The sequence below is a fragment of the Oncorhynchus mykiss genome, chromosome 11, assembly GCF_057628025.1.
Source record: "Oncorhynchus mykiss isolate SJ-2025 chromosome 11, ASM5762802v1, whole genome shotgun sequence".
Taxonomy (NCBI): domain Eukaryota; kingdom Metazoa; phylum Chordata; class Actinopteri; order Salmoniformes; family Salmonidae; genus Oncorhynchus; species Oncorhynchus mykiss.
In genome coordinates this window covers 37,090,999-37,112,094 of record NC_143032.1, presented here as the reverse complement: position 1 = coordinate 37,112,094, position 21,096 = coordinate 37,090,999, and the positions used below count along the sequence as shown (strand labels likewise).

The 21,096-nt window shown below is 41.8% G+C and overlaps 2 protein-coding genes across 13 annotated transcripts in view; one reads left to right on the top strand and one right to left on the bottom strand.

The window, feature by feature from the left end:
- Positions 1-8,147, bottom strand: part of LOC110535646 (transcriptional repressor NF-X1) — a 30,403-nt gene extending 22,256 nt beyond the window's left edge. For 2 of the 3 annotated variants that reach the window (XR_005034621.2, XR_016484464.1), the window contains exons 1-4: positions 7,771-8,145; positions 6,034-7,044; positions 5,515-5,676; positions 5,013-5,090 (exon numbers count right to left, since the gene is read on the bottom strand). Coding sequence is in view for 1 of the 3 variants with exons in the window: in XM_036935379.2 (XP_036791274.2) it covers positions 5,013-5,090; positions 5,515-5,676; positions 6,034-7,044; positions 7,771-7,792 (1,273 nt within the window). In the remaining 2 variants the exon portion in view is untranslated. Of the gene's footprint in view, positions 1-5,012; positions 5,091-5,514; positions 5,677-6,033; positions 7,045-7,770 lie in introns of all 3 variants that reach the window. The other variant, XM_036935379.2, reaches the window with a different exon arrangement.
- A 937-nt stretch (positions 8,148-9,084) lies between these two features.
- LOC110535644 (arf-GAP with SH3 domain, ANK repeat and PH domain-containing protein 1) overlaps positions 9,085-21,096 on the top strand; it is an 82,058-nt gene continuing 70,046 nt past the window's right edge. For 5 of the 10 annotated variants that reach the window (XR_016484461.1, XM_090189971.1, XM_090189973.1 and 2 more), the window contains exons 1-3: positions 9,085-9,389; positions 9,734-9,828; positions 11,265-11,391. Coding sequence is in view for 8 of the 10 variants with exons in the window: in XM_090189971.1 (XP_090046097.1) it covers positions 9,752-9,828; positions 11,265-11,391 (204 nt within the window). In the remaining 2 variants the exon portion in view is untranslated. Of the gene's footprint in view, positions 9,390-9,733; positions 9,829-10,670; positions 11,392-21,096 lie in introns of those variants that run through there. The other 5 variants (XM_090189972.1, XM_090189970.1, XM_090189976.1 and 2 more) reach the window with 2 other exon arrangements.

Sequence of the window (21,096 nt, the reverse complement as noted above, 5' to 3'; positions counted from 1 at the left end):
GCGGAAAACACCATTACCAAAAGTGACCGCAAATGCAATTATGCATGTAATGCTTTTATTATAAAAAGCAGGTGAATGTTTATGGTGAAAATTACCATCCCCAAACTTGAAACTTTGGAATTTCTGCAGAAATGTGTCATAGATGAAGATCAGATCAAGTTTTAAGTCACAACAATAGACAGTGTGCTTCAACTAATAACAATTCTTGTACTTTTCTTGTATATATTGAATACACAATTTAAAACATTCACAGTGTAGGTTGGAAAAAGTATGTGAAGCCCTAGGCTAATGACTTCTCCAAAAGCTAAATGGAATCAAGAGTCAGCTAACCTGGAGTCCAATCAATGAGACGAGATTGGAGATTTTGGTTAAAGCTTCCATGCCTAATTTTTATTTTATTTTTTAAAAACACTAAATTTGAGTTTGCGATTCACAAGAAGCATTGCCTGATGTGAACCATGCCTCGAACAAAAGACATCTCAGAAGACCTAAGATGAATAATTGTTGTCTTGCATAAAGCTGGACAGGGTTACAAAAGTATCTCTAAAAGCCTTGATGTTCATCAGTCCATGGTAAGACAAATGGTCTATACATGTAGAAAGTTCACCACTGTTGCTACTCTCCCTAGGAGTGGCTGCAAGAGCACAGAGCAGAATGCTCCAAGAGGTTAAGAAGAATCCTAGACTATCAGATAAAGACTTACAGAAATCTCTGGAACATGCCAACATCTCTGTTGACGAGTCTACAATATGTAAAAACACTGAACGAGAATCTTGTTCATGGTAGGACACCATGGATGAAGCCACTGCTGTCCCCCAAAAAACATTACTGCACATCTGAAGTTCACAAAAGAGCACCTGGCTGTTCCACAGTGCTACTGGCAAAATACTATGGACAGATGAAGCTAAAGTACAGTTGTTTGGAAGGAACACACAAAACTATGTGATAGTTGTGATACAAACCTTATTAAAACATATAGGGCTATGGGCTAGGCAACACGAGGCGTCTGAAAAGTTGATTTAATAATGTGACATTTGTTTCGATTTAGAATGGACCATTATCATACACCTGTATCGAAACAGGGGCAGCAGGAAAAAACATGTCGTCTATGCACTTACAGTTGAAGTCAGAAGTTTACATACACTTAGGTTGGAGTCATTAAAACTCGTTTTTCAACCACTCCACAAATTTCTTGTCAACTAACTATAGTTTTGGCAAGTCAGGTAGGACATCTACTTTGTGCATGACAAGTATTTTTTCCAACAATTGTTTACAGACAGATTATTTCACTGTATCACAATTCCAGTGGGTCAGAAGTTTACATACACTAAATTCACTGTGCCTTTAAACTGCTCAGGGAAGAAGAAAAAAATGATGTCATGGCTTGAGAAGCTTCTGATAGGCTAAATGACATAAAATAAAATAAAATATTTCACCTTTATTTAACCAGGTAGGCTAGTTGAGAACAAGTTCTCATTTGCAACTGCGACCTGGCCAAGATAAAGCATAGCAGTGTGAACAGACAACACAGAGTTACACATGGAGTAAACAATTAACAAGTCAATAACACAGTAGAAAAAAAAAGAGTCTATATACATTGTGTGCAAAAGGCATGAGGAGGTAGGCGAATAATTACAATTTTGCAGATTAACACTGGAGCGACAAATGATCAGATGGTCATGTACAGAGATATTGGTGTGCAAAAGAGCAGAAAAGTAAATAAATAAAAACAGTATGGGGATGAGGTAGGTAAAAATGGGTGGGCTATTTACCGATAGACTATGTACAGCTGCAGCGATCGGTTAGCTGCTCAGATAGCAGATGTTTGAAGTTGGTGAGGGAGATAAAAGTCTCCAACTTCAGCGATTTTTGCAATTCGTTCCAGTCACAGGCAGCAGAGACCTGGAACGAAAGGCGGCCAAATGAGGTGTTGGCTTTAGGGATGATCAGTGAGATACACCTGCTGGAGCGCGTGCTACGGGTGGGTGTTGCCATCGTGACCAGTGAACTGAGATAAGGCGGAGCTTTACCTAGCATGGACTTGTAGATGACCTGGAGCCAGTGGGTCTGGCGACGAATATGTAGCGAGGGCCAGCCGACTAGAGCATACAGGTCGCAGTGGTGGGTGGTATAAGGTGCTTTAGTGACAAAACGGATGGCACTGTGATAAACTGCATCCAGTTTGCTGAGTAGAGTGTTGGAAGCAATTTTGTAGATGACATCGCCGAAGTCGAGGATCGGTAGGATAGTCAGTTTTACTAGGGTAAGTTTGGCGGCGTGAGTGAAGGAGGCTTTGTTGCGGAATAGAAAGCCGACTCTAGATTTGATTTTCGATTGGAGATGTTTGATATGAGTCTGGAAGGAGAGTTTACAGTCTAGCCAGACACCTAGGTACTTATAGATGTCCACATATTCAAGGTCGGAACCATCCAGGGTGGTGATGCTAGTCAGGCGTGCGGGTGCAGTCAATTGGAGGTGTACCTGTGGATTAATTTCAAGGCCTACCATCAAACTCAGTGCCTCAGGGCTTGACATCATGGGAAAATCAAAAGAAATCAGCCAAGACCTCAGAAAAAAAAATTGAGACCTCCACAAGTCTGGTTCATCATTGGGAGCAATTTTCAAACGCCTGAACGTACCACGTTCATCTGTACAAACATTAGTACGCAAGTATAAACACCATGGGACCATGCAGCCGTCTTACCGCTCAGGAAGGAGACGCGTTCTGTCTCCTACAGATGAACGTACTTTGGTATGAAAAGTGCAAATCAATCCCAGAACAGCAAAGGACCTTGTGAAGATGCTGGAGGAAACAGGTACAAAAGTATCTATATCGACATAACCTGAAAGGCCGCTCAGCAAGGAAGAAGCCACTGCTCTAAAACCGCCATAAAAAAGCCAGATTACAGTTTGCAACTGCACATGGTGACAAAGAAATTACTTTTTGGAGAAATGTCTGATGAAACAAAAATAGAACTGTTTGGCCATAATGACCATTGTTATGTTTGGAGGGAGGCTTGCAAGCCGAAGAACACCATCCCAAACGTGAAGCACGGGGGCAGCAACATGTTGTAGGGGTGCTTTACTGCAGGAGGGACTGGTGCACTTCACAAAATAGATGGCTTCATGAAAAGGAAAATTATGTGGATATATTGAAGCAACATTAAGATATCAGTCAGGAAGTTAAAGCTTGGTTGCAAATGGGTCTTCCAAATGGACAATGACCCCAAGCATACTTCCAAAGTTGTGGCAAAATGGCTTAAGGACAACAAAGTCAAGGTATTGAAGTGGCCATCACAAAGCCCTGACCTCAATCCTATAGAAAATGTGTGGGCAGAACTGAAAAAGCATGTGCAAGCAAGGAGGCCTACAAACCTGACTCAGTTACACCAGCTCTGTCAGGAGGAATAGGCCAAAATTCCCCCAACTTATTGTGGGAAGCCTGTGGAAGGCTACCTTAAAAGTTTGACCCAAGTTTAACAATTTAAAGGCAACGCTAACAAATACTAATTGAGTGCATGTAAACTTCTGACCCACTGGGAATGAGATGAAAGAAATAAAAGCTGAAATAAAATAATTCTCTACTATTATTCTGACATTTCACATTCTTAAAATAAAAAAGTGGTGATCCTAACTGACCTAAGACAGGGAATTTTTACTACGATTAAATGTCAGGAATTGTGACAAACTGAGTTTAAATGTATTTGGCTAAGGTGTATGTAAACTTCCGACTTCAACTGTAAATAGCAAACGGAGGACCCTTTGGTAGCAGGTGGCCTAGTGGTTAGAGCGTTGGGTCAGTAACAAAAATGTTGCTTGATCGAATCCCCGAGCTGACAAGGTAAAAATCTGTTGTTCTGCCTCAGAGCAAGGCTGTTAACCCACTGTTCCCCTGGCGCAGAAGACATGGATGTCGATTAAGGCAGCCCCCCGCACCTCCCTGATTCAGAGGGGTTGGGTTAAATGCGGAAGACATTTCCGCTTAAGGCAGTCAGTTGCACAACTGACTAGGTTTCCCCCATGGTTTATTTTCATGCCAGCCAGGTAGCCTATACTCCTGTTGTAAATATAAGCAATGTGTTTAATATTAGGAAAGTTGAGAAATAAATATAGGCCTAGCCTATGTATGGAAAGCTGATGGGATCCTCTTTTTATTAGCGCCCATCACTCTTGTTTTCTCCCGCAATTGCATAGCCTGTAGAAATGTTGCACAACATGAGATCATGGGCTCTCGAAGTGTTTGATTAGAATTTTGGTTTCCTTTGCATTGATGTCAGATTGATTAGAGTGGACAATACAGTGCTAAGCACCAGGCAGTTAGCATGCTTGGTAGGCTACCATCAGCAGCATTTAAAAAATGTTTAACCTTTATTTAACTAGGCAACCAATTCTTATTTTCAATGACGGCCTAGGAACAGTGGGTTAACTGATTTGTACCTTGTCAGCTCGGGGGTTTGAACTTGCAACCTTACGGTTACTAGTCCAACGCTCTAACCACTAGGCTACCCTGCCGCCCCAGGATAAGAGCTACCCAGCATAAGAGCTTGGAGAAGCCTAACTACTGTGACTAATCGGTCACGTGGAGGCAGTCATACGGTCATCGCAACAGCCCTAGTTGCAACCCTAGGTTTGTGTTGGGACTATAGCTTGTGAAAGGATGGGAAAAGTATGAATAATATATCAAAATAACATTTTTAATGAAAATATGTCAATCATTATTTGAATATGTTGGTAAACCGTTGTATAAAAGTGATAACGCCCTCAAAGCCAGAGTTTGGAGGATATATTAGCACGGTTTGCCGGGCCTCGACAATCTCGGGCCTTATCACTTAAATAATGCATTCTCTAGAATGCCCTTCAAGCCAATGCGACGCGAGTCATTCATTATTTTCCATAGAACGCATAACCCCTTGTTGATTATCCCTTACATAATGAGCAAAGCATCTCAACGAGCAAGGAAGACTAGGGATGCACTACTGTCTGGGAATAATGGCTATTAGCTAATCACTTACCACAGAAGCACTTGTAGGTGTTTGGGGGTTGGAAGACAACATTCTGACAAGCTGGACACCTCCACCCATCATTTGTTTCTGCAAATTAGAACAAAAGCTTGAATATCACATATAGCATCCTTCACAGATCTCTTTAAGAATGATGGTTGTCCACAAAATGTGAACTACATCTTAAATAAAGTTACATCTTATAAAGTTACAATATATTGTGACATTGTTAGTACAGAAGTAACAGCGCACATTAGCTGCAATTAAGATAATAGAAGGCCACTGCAATTAGGATAAGGTCACTGGGGCCGCATTTTTGCTACAGTGGATATTGTAGCCTCATCTGTCGTGCAGAATGTGCACTCCTATATTGTCTGGGTGGAGCAGCAATGTGCTATCTATGGAGGACTATTGTGTTAAAAGTCATGAATAGATGCACAGCTGAATGAGTGACTGCTGGGCAGTGCTTAATTGCACACGTGTCTGCCTGTTGGTCTGTCTGTGTTCGGCCTACCATCTGCCTGTGAGGCTGGGGAGCGGGCCCACTTCTTGATGCAGTTGAGATGGAAGACATGGAAGCAGCTGAGACAGCTCCAGACAGGTGCCATCACCCTGATCACCTCACAGCACACCATGCACTCATACTTCTCCTCGGACAGCTGCTCAATCAGGCAACCTGGACAGAGATGGAGAGAGTCACTAGAGACTCCAAAACATAACCAGCACCAGTCCAGGAGGGTCAGAGCCAGAGTGGACCATAACTGGAGTGGTCTTAATAATGATGGTTCAATCCCAAATGGCATCCTATTCCCTATATAGTGCACTGCTTTTGATCATGGCTCATAGGGCTTTGGTTAAAAGTAGTGCACTATGTAGAGAAAAGGGTGCCATTTGGAACATACAATCAACATGATAACTGCTCTCAGAGCAAACTCATTCACAAATGACCGATCTAATAAAAAATGTTTTCAGATATTCTTTAGCTTAGTGTTTTCATTTGGTTATTTTTTTTTCTGTGAAACTGCCCTCTCACCTGTCTGTGTCTCCTTGCTCTTGTTGGGCATGTTGTTGTCCCCCCTCTTCTGCCCAGGCCTGTAGTCATATTTGGGTGTTCTCCTCTGGCCTCTGTCCTGCAGGGGGGTGCATTTCCCCTGACCGCTCCAGTTGGGCTCTTCTTCAGTGCTGGGGCCCAGTTTGTCATGATGGGCAGGGAGGATGTCTCTGCCGCTGGCTCCCCTTTCAGGCTCCTTCCTCTCCTGGGGATATTCTTTGATCGGCCCCTGGCTTCGCTTTGGCTCTTGGAATTTCTTTCGAGGGTCAACATGGCGGTTCCTGTCCTCGGTCCTACCGCCTTTACGGTTTCTGGTTCCAATTTCTAATGATCGGGTTTCTTCTCTGGGCTCAACCAGATCCCAGCCTCCTCCCCCTCCTCCTGTAGCATGGTTTTCCTGGTTCTCCTGCTTGTCCAGAGAGTGAGGAGGTCCTTTAGAGCTCCTCTCTCCTCTCCGTGGCTCCTGGCTGAACCTCCGGGGCTTTTTAGGCCGGGTGTCCTGGTGGTCTTCGTGGGCAGGCCCCACCTCTCCCCCCCGGCCCCCAGGGTCTCGACGCCAGCTAGGCCCGTCAATGGGGGGTCCCCTCTCCATGTGGAGTGTTCCAGGCCTGTAGCCTCCACCAACCAGTCCATGGTGGCCCCCAGGTAAGCCAAGGGGCCCAGTGCCAATTTCAACCCCAGGCCTATTCCACCTCGGATTCCGGCCCCTTGAGCCCCGGCCACCTCCCCCACAACTTCCATTACTCCCTCTTCCTCGACCCCTCTGTACATCCTCTCTGTGGTGGGGAGGAGGATGGAAGTTTACTAGGACATTGTCATGAGATGATTTGACCCCATGGTGAAAATGGTCTTGCTGTTGCTGCGGCAGTGGGACATAATTATTAGGACTACTCCAAGTACGGTTGTGGTCCACTCTGGCTCGACCCCTCCTGGACTGGTGTTGGTTTTGTTTCTGTCGTGATGAAGGCCCATCTGGATTAAAATCCAGAGAGTCTATATATGAAAAGACATAACCTACGTGTTACTGAGTGGCTTAACATGAGTAGCAACCACGGTGTTAACAAACTTGACAGGCTGCAAGTACATCCTTGACACGAGACGCCAAAGACAAGGCGTTTATGTTGACATCTTCGTTCTCCTCGTCTTTGGAGTCGTGTCAAGGATCTGAGTATGACAGATCACCTCTTCTGGACTTTGATACTAGAGCACGTCATCTAGTTAGACAGACTTTGTTTACCATCATCACATAAGTAGGCAACAACGTTCACTATTTGTTAGAGGTTCTCACTGGCTTTCCTTAGACAAGCAAGGGCATCGCCATTGCTAAAAGTCCGCATGACTCCACCAGTACCTAGCCTAGGCTGTGTAGCTAACTAGCTAAACAGCCAGCTTCTCAAGCTAAAGTTAAATGAACACGCGTCTAACAGTGTGGCCACACTGACAACCAAAGACTAGCGAAGTGAGTCACTGAGTGAGAGAATTTGTCTCAGTCCGCTAGCTTGCTAACGTTAACGTTAACGTAACGTTAGTTAAGCTAATGCAGAGTGCAATTTCACAACTGCGCTCAACACAAACCCTGTCATTTGACTTTGATATGATTGAGCTAAATAGCATGGGAGCTAAGGGTTAACGTTAGCTTTTCTCTTTAAAACTAAAAGGAGCAAGCTAACTAGCCATCAAGCCAAGTTAGCTGCTAGCTAGCCTAATGTTACTTCTTACCTGTGACTGAGCACTCAGCCATTCAACCCCAGCTGATGCAAGTTAGTTGGCAGTGGCTCACGTTCTTCTCCCACCCGAAGGTTTTTACTGTTGTTGGGGGATTAAATGCCACTGTTTGCATGTATTTCCCACAATGAAACATAATAAAACGTCTCCTCTTCTTACATAATTGATATCTCTTGTCTTGTGGTTGGCACGAGCCCCGACGATTCTTCCAGATTCTGCAAAGGGGTTTGAAGTTATGTCACCCAACTTTATTGAGACTCACTGGCAGGACTGGACATCCATCTGCTTGGAATAACCAGCAGGGGGACCCTAGGTCATCATGCACCATGATCCACAGTGTCACCAGTTACCATTGGGTGATACTTTTTCCTGGAGAGAATAGAATGGAATGGAATTAAATATAACTGATCTGAATAGAATAGAACTGAATGGAATAAAAAAAGAATATAACTGAATAGAATAATATATTGTCCCGCATGGAGAAAATTCTTCCCACAGTCTTGTGCAGACAAATGATCCCACCCTTAGGTCTACACACCCATCACATACATAGTGTCTCAGTGAGAAAGCCAGCCAGAAAGACAGACAGGTGCAATAGACTGGTACCTATGGCCTAAGGACAGTCTCTCTTAGCAGTAGTGTAATGGGATCAAGGTCGTCAGAGGCTTCTATAAAGGATTTGTGGACTTGGGTCACTAGGCTGTTGATTTAAAAAATATTTCAGAGATAATGCAACTCTGCAAATGGTTAACTCTCTCTGAGATGATACACAAGGCTATAACAGTTCTGCATAATGAGCTAGGTCAAAGCTTTAGTCTATGCTTTTATTTCAGTCAAGACTTTTTCAGATAATGAGATCTCATCATTGTTTTTATATAGATGAGGTGTCTTAGGGTTGAGTCACTCAGTCGGTTCTGTGAAGATGTCTGTTCAGAAAGTCACCACAGTGAAAAACAGGAAAATTACTGGACACATAACAACCACGTGTATAGGCTTTTTCTGACAGGGAAAAAATATAGTTTTGTAATGGAGAGGTGCCAACTGGGAGCCCCAGTCTGAGGGTAAATGGAGGACAGAAGAGGAAAGATTCCAAATGTTTTTGTTGAACAATATGAATATAGTGTTCTCAAACCCTTTTGTCTTTTATTTCAACAATAAACTTGAAGCTTGACTTCAACAAATAACTGTCTGTGGTTATCTATGACAAATAGCCTAACTTTCCCCCAGCTGTAGTTCAAATCAGCTTCAGGGGGTAAGGAAACTTCTTGGCTTCTTCTGTTTACCAGATCCCACATTTCCTGTTTGACTGCCTTCTGTATTTCCTCAGTTCCTGTGCCATGAGCTCTTAGATCCTGCTCATTGTAAGTGGCTATTTTCCTGCTCACATGGTGGGTTTGGTTTCTCCCTTCCTGCCCCGCGCTGTGACTGATCTTCACGAGATCCTTTGCGGGAGGACATCACTCTCTCCTTCTCTCAACTCTTTACTCTGTTGAATGAATATTAAAAATGAGGCTGAAATGATGCGCGCAGCAAGCAGGCCTATTCTTCTTTGCGTCAATCAAGTGGACATTCCCTCTCTGTTCAGATTCCAAATTGGACGTGCATCGATTTCGGTAAGTTTAGGCGTGGCAGTGTATATTATTTTTCTTTGGAATATGAGCGCTCTTGAAAGGGTTAGAGATAAAAAAAAATTCATACAAATGTTTTATAACTTGTATGTTAGCTACCCAATGAACCTATTAAAAGTTATTTATTAATCTATGCAAAACAATGCTTTCTCATCAGAGTACATTCCAGGGTGGTAAAATTATTTATGAATAGACTAGCTGCCTATGATAGGCATATTATTATATAAAGTTGTGTTGTCTTCATTAATTTTCCTCAGGCTATACCACACTATCTGATGTCTAGAGAGTAACAGAACTTTGCTCATGTGATTCTTATTTATTTGATTTAGGTCATAAGGTGACAGTCAATGAGTCAAGTCATGAGATCCTCCTCTTCCCGTCTGTCAAGTTTCTCTTCTAAAGATTCTTTATGGAATCCGAGTAGGTAAGACCCTCTCAATTCTGTTGGTACTAGCATTCATGTGAAACAGTGTGTCACATCATAATATTCAGAGACTATTCTCTTGATACTTTGTATCTAAAAGCATTCAGTCAAAAACATTTGTGGGTATTTCTCTAGTTTAGTAGCCTGTGTAAATTGACCAGGAGCCTAGCCTATCTGATTAAACACCTCTATTCACTGACAAAGGTTTTTCTCAATGTTGGAGCGACAAAATGAGAACATTCCAATTATTCCATACAGCAGGGTTGCATGCACTTAATTTTATCACCTGCAGGACACACACTTGTAGCACCAGATAATAAAATCCCTATTATGGGCAATGGAAGTTACCATCAATGTGAATGGATAGGTTTTCAGATCTAGTACAGTAACACATTTAAGAGATCTGATAAATATAATAACAATTGTCCAATAAGTAAGCTACAATGTACACCGTTGAGGTTTTTCAGTCAGAAAAAGTATGTTTTAATGCATTTCTTTAGGCTCCAATTAATATAAACTATTGTACATGTTAATAAATAAGCTCATTTTATTTAAATAAAGAACACAGTAGTACAGTCAATTTGTATTTCTAAATATACATATATAATTGGTAAATATCAGTTGCTATAGGCTATTATGATCGTCTAGGCTAATGCTCCGGATGCTTGGAATTGTATATCTTGCCTACATTTTCCTTTTCACATCGCATATTATTCGATGACTTCAGTAGAGCCCCATTAAACGATTGCATAGGTCGGAAATGAAATAGCAGTGGAATTTTTACTGCGGACTGTCTCTGGGTATTATGTCGGAGATCATGGACATGCGCAGAGTTCTTCCTTGTTTGTCCTCATCATCCGAGGTGGGTGGGTGAGCGAGAGAGCGAGAGAGCGGGGAGAGTGGTTGTGAATGTCAAAACTGCGTTCTGCATTAAAAATAGAACTGAAAGAAGATAAGAAAATAAAGGAAATCCTGCAATTCGAGAGAGCACGGATTATGATAGATTACATACAAATATTTCTGATTGTAGAAAGTATTATCGTCAAAAGCCTATCTTAATGAACATCCGCAAAAACGTTATGATGGAATCCGCTATTCTATTTTACAGCAAGGCAGCATAGGACAGTAATTAAGCGTTTGTGTTTTGGTCATTTAAGCAAGGGATACGGGCGAGGGGAGAAGAGAGGAGGGGGGCGAAATTGTGTCCATTCCCGTTTCCCTTGGGGACAGTGAAGACATAGGAGAGAACCAACCAAGTAATTCGAGAAGAGACGCGTCTTTGTTATTTCGATTCTATCTCTAGTTTGTAAACTATCAGTTTTCGACCCAGTCACAGAGTTAGACATCTCGTACTTTTCTTCGCCAGTTGTATTTTCATGATTTAGGATTTTCTCAACAATTCTTGCAATCCTCTTCTGGGCGATTCCCTGCTGAAGGATGCCGGATCAAATATCGGTGTCCGAGTTTCTCTCGGAGACAACAGAGGATTACAATTCTCCCACCACGTCCAGCTTCACGACCCGCCTGCAGAGCTGTAGGAACACAGTCAACGTTCTGGAAGAGGTAAGGCCACATCATGTTAACATTGAGTCAGCCATAGCTGCAGATGGAATTACGTGCAACTTGGTGCCAGAGCGACCATTGCGCATTGATGAATCATGACACTACGCAGATGACATAGCTACAATAGGCATAGGCAACCCAAATTATACAATTTATAGAAATAGCCTATCCTAAACTCCATTTAGTAGTAGCTGGGGCCCGAGCCACTCATTAAAATAGACTCGGCATCTACGTTGGCGTGTCCAAATGCCCATGCCCAAAGTTGTACCTTATTCTGCATAATAACCGCAGAAAGTGTCCTTCGCAGACAGCACTATTCGGATGTGCAAACAATACAAAAACAACATTTCTGTGATAAGCATTCTACCATGGCAACGTTGGATTGTGATGACTTGGAATTATTCTGTTTACATGCCGATTATTATCATTATAAACTGCCTGCTATCAATTGGAATTATTGGCAACTTTGTAACGCTTAATGCCCATTTGCACAAGTTGACATAAAAGCCAAGGGTCATGTGAAAATACAAATCTGTTTAATAGGGTTGGGCATATCCAGATGTACATACCTTTATACCGTTCTTGTGGGTACACGATATTACCGGCAGTGAACACCTAGGGGCGCAATTATTATTATATATATATTTTTAAGTACAAAACAAATTTAGTCAGCAGGGATCTTGATCCAGGAGGGGATTGATTGTCTCTGCTGTAACCAAGAAGATTGATCTCGCAAGCGAGCCACTTAGCTAGCAAGTTAGCAAACCAAATGGATAGCTGGAGCCCTGAGCTGGATTTAATTTATTTGGTCTATCTAAGATTGTTAACTTATGGTTAGTTATAAGCATTGGCTAAGAATCCCCCTGAACTTTAGGGGCCCCAAACCCAATAAAAAATATATATATGTTGAATATATATATATATTTTTTTACAGTATTGAATTTCTGTATTTCAAAATTCTCCGATATACGGTATATACATACGGTATACCACTGAAGCCTAGTTTACTCTCCTTGACAAGCTTGAAGAATCAGTTAGTTCTGTCTCTGCCCTACCCCGGCCTACTAGAAGCAAAACAGCCTATATCCAGTTCATATGTATCCTATTCTTTCAAAGCCTAATAATGTGATGTGAACATGCTCTGTATAACACACTGTCAAAGAACTGTGCTGAGTTACAATGTTACAACATACAATAATGGTATCCAAAATATCAGCATAAATGTTTTTTTTGCATTTTGTAGTGTAGTGATGATGTCATGATAGTCTTCTGTGGTTTGCTCATGCTGAAGCCTATTTTAATTCAGTGCAGTTCGATTAAGCTAGTTTTGCTCCTACTGCTGCTGGCTGGTGTTGCCAGGCAGAGGGGGAGGATTGGATATGATAGAGGAGAGTAGAGTAGCCAGGCTGTAGCAGCAGAGCATGTTGGCTGTCTCCATACAGAGTGGGGGTGGGGACGGATGGAGCAGCAAACCCTCCAGCCTCCAGCCACTCACTGAAAGATATTGGCATTTACAGTGATTCCGAATTGGAATGGCTCCACACATATAGCATTAACATCAGCCTGATTCTGAACCTCAGCATGTTTTGATAGTACTGTGCATCGAGCTGCAGCCTCCCCCTTCAATCGCAATTAGTGCTGGAAGAGCTCGCTCACACGCATGCATGTATGTATGGCCTACGCACACACGCACGCACACACACACACACGCACACACACACACACACACACACACACACACACACACACACACACACACACACACACACACACACACACACACACACACACACACACACACGTCTGATTAGCAAGGTGAGTGTAATCAGGTGAGACAGTTGGAGACCATGGGGAGCCATGCATCCCCATACCACCCCTATCTGGGGTGTCTTTGCCTTTAGGAAATGGGGCAACATAGAAGGCCAGCAGCATGCACCTTTGCCATCCCCTATGAAAACCAACACAATCTCATTTTTGGCTGAATAAAATAGTGATGAAGTCAATCTTGCATCTCTTGAAGTCCCTGGTTTAATGTTCTCACAAAGTGTATATAAATACCAGCCATGGCAGATAATCAATGCTGATAATCATTGCTCTCCCTAATCGATTCTATTATCAGTGTCAGTGGTCTCATCCTCAATTTCCAATGTGTAGTAAGGAGGCAAGAGAGAGAACAGAGAAGTTTTGTAGATTCAGTATTTCAATCCATTGCGTTTTGCCACTCCTCCACGCCAGGAAACAGCAGACTGTCATGTACACTACAGCCAGGCTTGTTGAGAACTAAGACAAATGCTAAGATGTTGCTGCATCCTCTGAAAACAAGGCTAAAGAAACACCCTAAAGTAGTCAGAGAACTTGGGTTTCAATTAAATAACATATAAGACAATCTCTGTTTATTGTTTCTCACCCAATAGTGATAGCAATGTTATTATCAGTGACCTCAAGTTAATAAAGTCCTCCACATAGAAAGAGCCATAGTAAATGGAATATACAGTATACAGTATGCTTAGATGGAAAGTTGATAGTACATGCTGCACAGATGTACGAAATGGTTGACAAATTAGCCTTTTCTCTCAGAATGGCTGGTCATGGGCAATGTGTCATAGCATTTAGAAGTTCCAAATGTCTCTCCCCGAAGGTTTATAGTACAATAATAGAAAAATCTGTAAAACAGAACCGGACCCATGTTTATTCTCCACACGGAGCGCATTTTTTTCGTTTAGTGTAACAAGGAAAGGCTCGCGTCATGAATCACCTTTCTGGCTCTGTGCCTTCCAGCTCAGAATGAGAGACTGCATCACAAACGAAAAACATCTGTTGGATGGGCCGCCATGTGCTCCCTGCCCGGGCTGTAGCGGTAGCCACTCTTAAGTCCTAGCCCAGATCACATGACGGGAACCATTGACTGGCAACAAAAAAAAAAGAGCAGGAACGTATTGTAACGGCTGTCGTGGGTTGAAGAAGGTGAGGACCAAGGTGCAGAGTGGTACGTGTTCATCTTTATTTATGAATTGAACACTGAATGAAAAAAAAAAAGAGCGAATGAACGAAACCGAAACAGTTCTGTCTGGTACAGAATACAAAAACAGAAAACAACTACCCACAAAACCCATGTGGGCAAAAGCTACCTAACTACCACACCCAGCCAAACAAAGAAATACAAAAACATAGAAAAAATAACATAGAATGCCCACCCTAGTCACACCCTGGCCTAACCAAAATAGAGAATAAAAAGCCTCTCTGGCACTCTTTCTTCTTTGAACAAAGACAAGATGCCATTGAATCAAGCTTTTTCCCGAAACATTGATCTAAAATGAGTAAAGAGCAGAACACCTCGTCAGGGTTCCTGCACTGGGATACGACATCCACCTTCTAGATGGCATTCCTCCTCACACACTTTATGGATCTCCAACTCTGTAAAAGTTTTATAGTATTCCAGGACTCCTGCAGCATTGCCATGACCTCTGGAAATAATTTGGGTGAAAAAGGTTAGTCATGTAGTATTTGAAGAGAAACAACCAAAGACATTAATGTATTAAAGTAGGCCTGCTTGTTATTGTCTACATTTTCAACATAACCAGTGAGGAAACTTGGGAGGCCATTCTCTCATCTCTCTCTTCACAGAAATGGTAAAGAAGGCCCCTAATAACTTCTTCCCATCTTCATTCACTCTGTTTGAGTGCAGAGCACTTAGAAAGCCATACCCCAAGACCCGCTCCTGTCCTCACCACACACCTTCTTCCAAGGTCTCCAAGTAATTTCCTCATTATGTTTATGAGGTAAATTATGCAAAGGTTCAGGGTGAATATTTCATGGTGTGACCTGAGTGGGGAGAGCTGACCTGCAAGTAGAGGAGAACAGTCGTCAGCCTCCCTCCTCAGGCTTCTAAACACACAGTCATCTAAAGGTGCAGAGAGGGAGAGCTGCAGCGACATACAAACTTCTTACTCCAACTCCACACCTGAATTATTTATGGGTGGCTGCTTGGAGAGACAAAGAGGTTCACGATTCCCCCCTCATACCAGCACTGACCTTATTAACACAACCCAGTTCGCCCAGTCACAACAGGGAACAGCTCCCTTACGTGTTTACTGTTTATGTTTGGATCAGTGCTAAAATGAAATATGGAAAACAATGAACAGCGAGATGGGCAAGATAGATGGCTAATAATAACCAGAGCCGCGTTCTTATGTGCCGTCTTGGATAACAGGAAGTGACATCATCATGGTGTTGAGGGCAGTAATGGAAGCTTGTTGGGTTAATTCACACCTATGCCCAATAATACATGAGGAATGTTCTAAAGAATGGTTAGACGATATTCATTCTCATCTGCAATTCAATTCCCTGAAAGGTTCAGAGAAATGTGTGGAGAAGGACTTCATGTGCAGACAGGGTTAGTTAAGCTTCCCTCCCTTTCTAAGGGAAATCGTAAGAAGATTTCCGCAGCTTTTTCCAATGAGAAACTTGCAGTTCCAACTTATCCTGATCTTGGCATATTTGACCTCTATTCTCATCCGATACAATGTGGAAATTTTGGTAATATCTATTTGATATTGATATCTATTTGATATATCTATTTGAGACCAATGTTCCCTCTAAAAGCGCAACACGCGCAGCTCCCCGGGACTGCCGGGCAGAAGAAATATCAGCCTGCCCAGAGAAGCACAATATTGAACTTTACTCAACTTTCTAGTTTTCCCTATAGTTAACACGATCAACTTTTCCCTCGATCAACTTTTCCCTCTACCGTGCGAATTGTGATCGAATCAAGGCAATATTAGCCACTTTTAATAGGACGTGCCGAAAACAAAAGGAACTATGAAAGAGATTTTCTTGTAGGCAGAGCGCATTGGAGTAGGATTCTATTGCATTGATAGGCACGACTCAGGCCCATACTCTACACAGACCAGTGCGCCATAACCAATCAGAGCTGCCGTATCCCTATATGCAAATAGTCCATTTCCATATATGGATCTGTGCCATTCACTTTGAACTGGACTGTGTTTACAGCAGGAGTGGTTGTGAGTTGATGTGCTTTTTTTGAGATCACAGCAAGAGCTGCATGTACACGACCGTTCAAAAGTTTGGGGTCACTGAGAAATGTCCTCGTTTTTGAAAGAAAAGCAATTTTTTTGTCCATTAAAACGACATCAAATTGATCAGAAATACAGTGTAGACATTGTTAATGTTGTAAATGACTATTGTAGCCAGAAACGGCCGATTTTTTATGGAATATCTACATAGGCGTACAGAGGCCCAATATCAGAAACCATCACTCCTATGTTCCGATGGCACGTTGTGTTAGCTAATCCAAGTTTATCATTTTAAAAGGCTAAATTATCATTAGAAAACCCTTTTGCAATTATGTTAGCACAGCTGAAAACTGTTGTGCTAATTAAAAAAAGCAATAAAACTGGCCTTCTTTAGACTAGTTGAGTATCTGAAGCATCAGCATTTTTGTGGGTTCGATTACAGGCTCAAAATGGCCTCCAAGTGACCCCAAACTTTTGAACGGTAGCGTATATACAGTGCCTTGCGAAAGTATTCGGCCCCCTTGAACTTTGCGACCTTTTGCCACATTTCAGGCTTCAAACATAAAGATATAAAACTGTATTTTTTTGTGAAGAATCACCAACAAGTGGGACACAATCATGAAGTGGAACGACATTTATTGGATATTTCAAACTTTTTTAACAAATCAAAAACTGAAAAATTGGGCGTGCAAAATTATTCAGCCCCCTTAAGTTAATACTTTGTAGCACCACCTTTTGCTGCGATTACAGCTGTAAGTCGCTTGGGGTATGTCTCTATCAGTTTTGCACATCGAGAGACTGACATTTTTTCCCATTCCTCCTTGCAAAACAGCTCGAGCTCAGTGAGGTTGGATGGAGAGCATTTGTGAACAGCAGTTTTCAGTTCTTTCCACAGATTCTCGATTGGATTCAGGTCTGGACTTTGACTTGGCCATTCTAACACCTGGATATGTTTATTTTTGAACCATTCCATTGTAGATTTTGCTTTATGTTTTGGATCATTGTCTTGTTGGAAGACAAATCTCCGTCCCAGTCTCAGGTCTTTTGCAGACTGCATCAGGTTTTCTTCCAGAATGGTCCTGTATTTGGCTCCATCCATCTTCCCATCAATTTGAACCATCTTCCCTGTCCCTGCTGAAGAAAAGCAGGCCCAAACCATGATGCTGCCACCACCATGTTTGACAGTGGGGATGGTGTGTTCAGATGTGTTGCTTTTACGCCAAACATAACGTTTTGCATTGTTGCCAAAAAGTTCAATTTTGGTTTCATCTGACCAGAGCACCTTCTTCCACATGTTTGGTGTGTCTCCCAGGTGGCTTGTGGCAAACTTTAAACGACACTTTTTATGGTTATCTTTAAGAAATATCTTTCTTCTTGTCACTCTTCCATAAAGGCCAGATTTGTGCAATATACGACTGATTGTTGTCCTATGGACAGAGTCTCCCACCTCAGCTGTAGATCTCTGCAGTTCATCCAGAGTGATCATGGGCCTCTTGGCTGCATCTCTGATCAGTCTTCTCCTTGTATGAGCTGAAAGTTTAGAGGGACGGCCAGGTCTTGGTAGATTTGCAGTGGTCTGATACTCCTTCCATTTCAATATTATCGCTTGCACAGTGCTCCTTGGGATGTTTAAAGCTTGGGAAATCTTTTTGTATCCAAATCCGGCTTTAAACTTCTTCACAACAGTATCTCGGACCTGCCTGGTGTGTTCCTTGTTCTTCATGATGCTCTCTGCGCTTTTAACGGACCTCTGAGACTATCACAGTGCAGGTGCATTTATACGGAGACTTGATTACACACAGGTGGATTGTATTTATCATCATTAGTCATTTAGGTCAACATTGGATCATTCAGAGATCCTCACTGAACTTCTGGAGAGAGTTTGCTGCACTGAAAGTAAAGGGGCTCAATTTTTCAGTTTTTGATTTGTTAAAAAAGTTTGAAATATCTAATAAATGTCGTTCCACTTCATGATTGTGTCCCACTTGTTGTTGATTCTTCACAAAAAATACAGTTTTATATCTTTATGTTTGAAGCCTGAAATGTGGCAAAAGGTCGCAAAGTTCAAGGGGGCCGAATACTTTCGCAAGGCACTGTATTTACCCCAAAAATATATAAGGGATTGGAAATGATGAAGACAATTACATTGATGGAAGCTACAATCTATCTGCAATATTAAAGTTGATCCAACCCCTCCAAAAATGTAAATAAAATAAAAAGAGCTCAAATGTGATCAGACAAACGCACAAGCATAGGATACATAAAATCGAAAGACATACATCTTGAAGGCGAGCCAAGTGCAAGACTGATGACACTGGTGAAATGTTATATCATCACGATGAGCACGAATGTGTTGGGTGGAGGTCAAAGTGGCAGACTGCTGCAAAGTCCAGTTGTATTTGAACCAGCTATTGGAAGTGTCTTTATAGCTGGTGTTTGCTAAGACCAGGGTGAAGATAGCGTGGCTTAGGGATGGGCATTTGAAATTATTTCACTATTCGAATATCACAATTTTTTTTCTGTTATCCGGATAGTCTAAATGCATGGTAAAGAAGAAATAAAGTACATATATTTTTTTAACATCAATGTGAACTTGCACGCACAACTCAGGAGAGGCGGTGTACTCGGCTTGTTGTTTCAGCACAGACAGGTGGGAGAGGGACCGGTGTGTCACAGGAGGGAGAGAGACACAGAGGCCCATTGTAAATACAACCCATATTTATGTTGATTTATTTTCCCTTTTGTACTTTCACTATTTGCACATCGTTACAACACTGTATATATACATAATATGACATTTGAAATGTCTTTATTCTTTTGGAACTTCTGTGAGTGTAATGTTTACTGTTTATTTTTATTGTTTATATCACTTTTGTTTATTATCTACTTCACTTGCTTTGGCAATGTTAACATATGTTTCCATTGCCAATAAAGCCCTTGAATTGAATTGAATTGAATTGAGAAAAAGTAGACAAACCGACTCGCGTAAGTTAGACAAACTTGTTTCTGCTATAGGTCATCTAGCATCTGATCTGGTAGTGTCCGTCTTGACTGCATCAAATTAATGTAAAGAAGCTAGCTAGCTAGCGACACTAGCCAGCTAAGTTAGTTAGCCAGCTAGCTAGCGAGTCTAATTGAGGTTATTTTGCTGTGCTCCCAGTGTCCTTGTCTACAACAACTCAATTCATATTTAACAACAGCCTACCTGTTGATTGATCATTGTGGCCTACTCCTTCTTATTTAGCCAATTTAATTCCGTAATTGTTATTCCATTTGCATTGATTAGCAATCTCCCACTTCACTTGCTACACATGGAGCCTCTGACGGTAGTGCTGCTTTGATTGACCGACAATAACAAGCCACACACGTGAAAAGTGTGTAGGCTACCGGTACATCTTTCTATTGTGAGGCTCACTCATAAAAACTGTCATAAAACTATTGTTTTATTAAAATGTTTAATTGCATGGTCCATCCGATTCTCCATTCGTTCACTTTAAAGACATTAATCCATTGCTACATAATGTATGTAGCAATGCCACATAGATAATATTCATTAGATTTTAGACAATGCCTTTTCATTAAAATATGCCTATCTATCTATCTATCCATCTATCCATCTATCTATCCATCTATCCATCTATCCATCTATCCATCTATCCATCTATCTATCTATCTATCTATCTATCTATCTATCTATCTATCTATCTATCCATCTATCCATCTATCCATCTATCCATCTATCCATCTATCCATCTATCCATCTATCCATCTATCCATCTATCCATCTATCTATCTATCTTTTTTTAATGAATACTCTCGCAAGTAATCAAATACTAATGTCCGTTCAGATATTCTAATATTCTAATAACTGTGGCCATCCCTAGTGTGGCTCAAACAATCACAAAGCCACCAAAGTGGTTAGACTTTGACAAGAGCATACAACTGAAAAATGTTGTCTTCCCCATTTGTCAAAAAATGGGGCACGATTCTAACAGGAAGGGCGGAGAACAGATTTCATTGGCAGGACATGAGTGAACATCCCTTTCTCTGGCCTGGAGCTGGGGGAAGCCTGAACTTTCCGAGCCAGGACAAGGGAAATAGGCGGATGTAACATTTCCAAAAGTAACTGAGGTCAGACTATCTCACATATAAATATTTAAGGCAGCTTTTGTGTGATAGCCTGCCTCAGGTGTTGGCCAGAGAGGGATGCAGGGCAGAGAAGGGGACATGTGTTGAGTTAAGGCTGAAGAGGGTGGCTGCTCAGCCGTGTCGAGTGTGGTCAGGTTCCAGGTTTCAACACTGGCTCAAATCAGTTGTTGATAGGACTTAGACAAGTTGTAAATGCAACAAGTACTGATACTGTGTCATATAATAGCACTCACAGCTATAAAAACAAATACAAAATCATCTGAGACATTTATGGTCTGTTTACATATATTTTAGAGGCTATTTATACAGAAATGGGTATAAAATCTGTATAAACAGTATTTATAATTATATGACAATATTTGACATCTTTCATGGAAAACATTCACCACGGAGCTATCCGCATAAGGCTGAATTGCCTGTCCATGGCCAAGAGAAGCAAAGGTTTCCTCTTAAACCCAACTGTCCACATCAACCCAGTAACCTCAGTGAATGACAGTCACAGAGTTCATGATGAACCATGAAC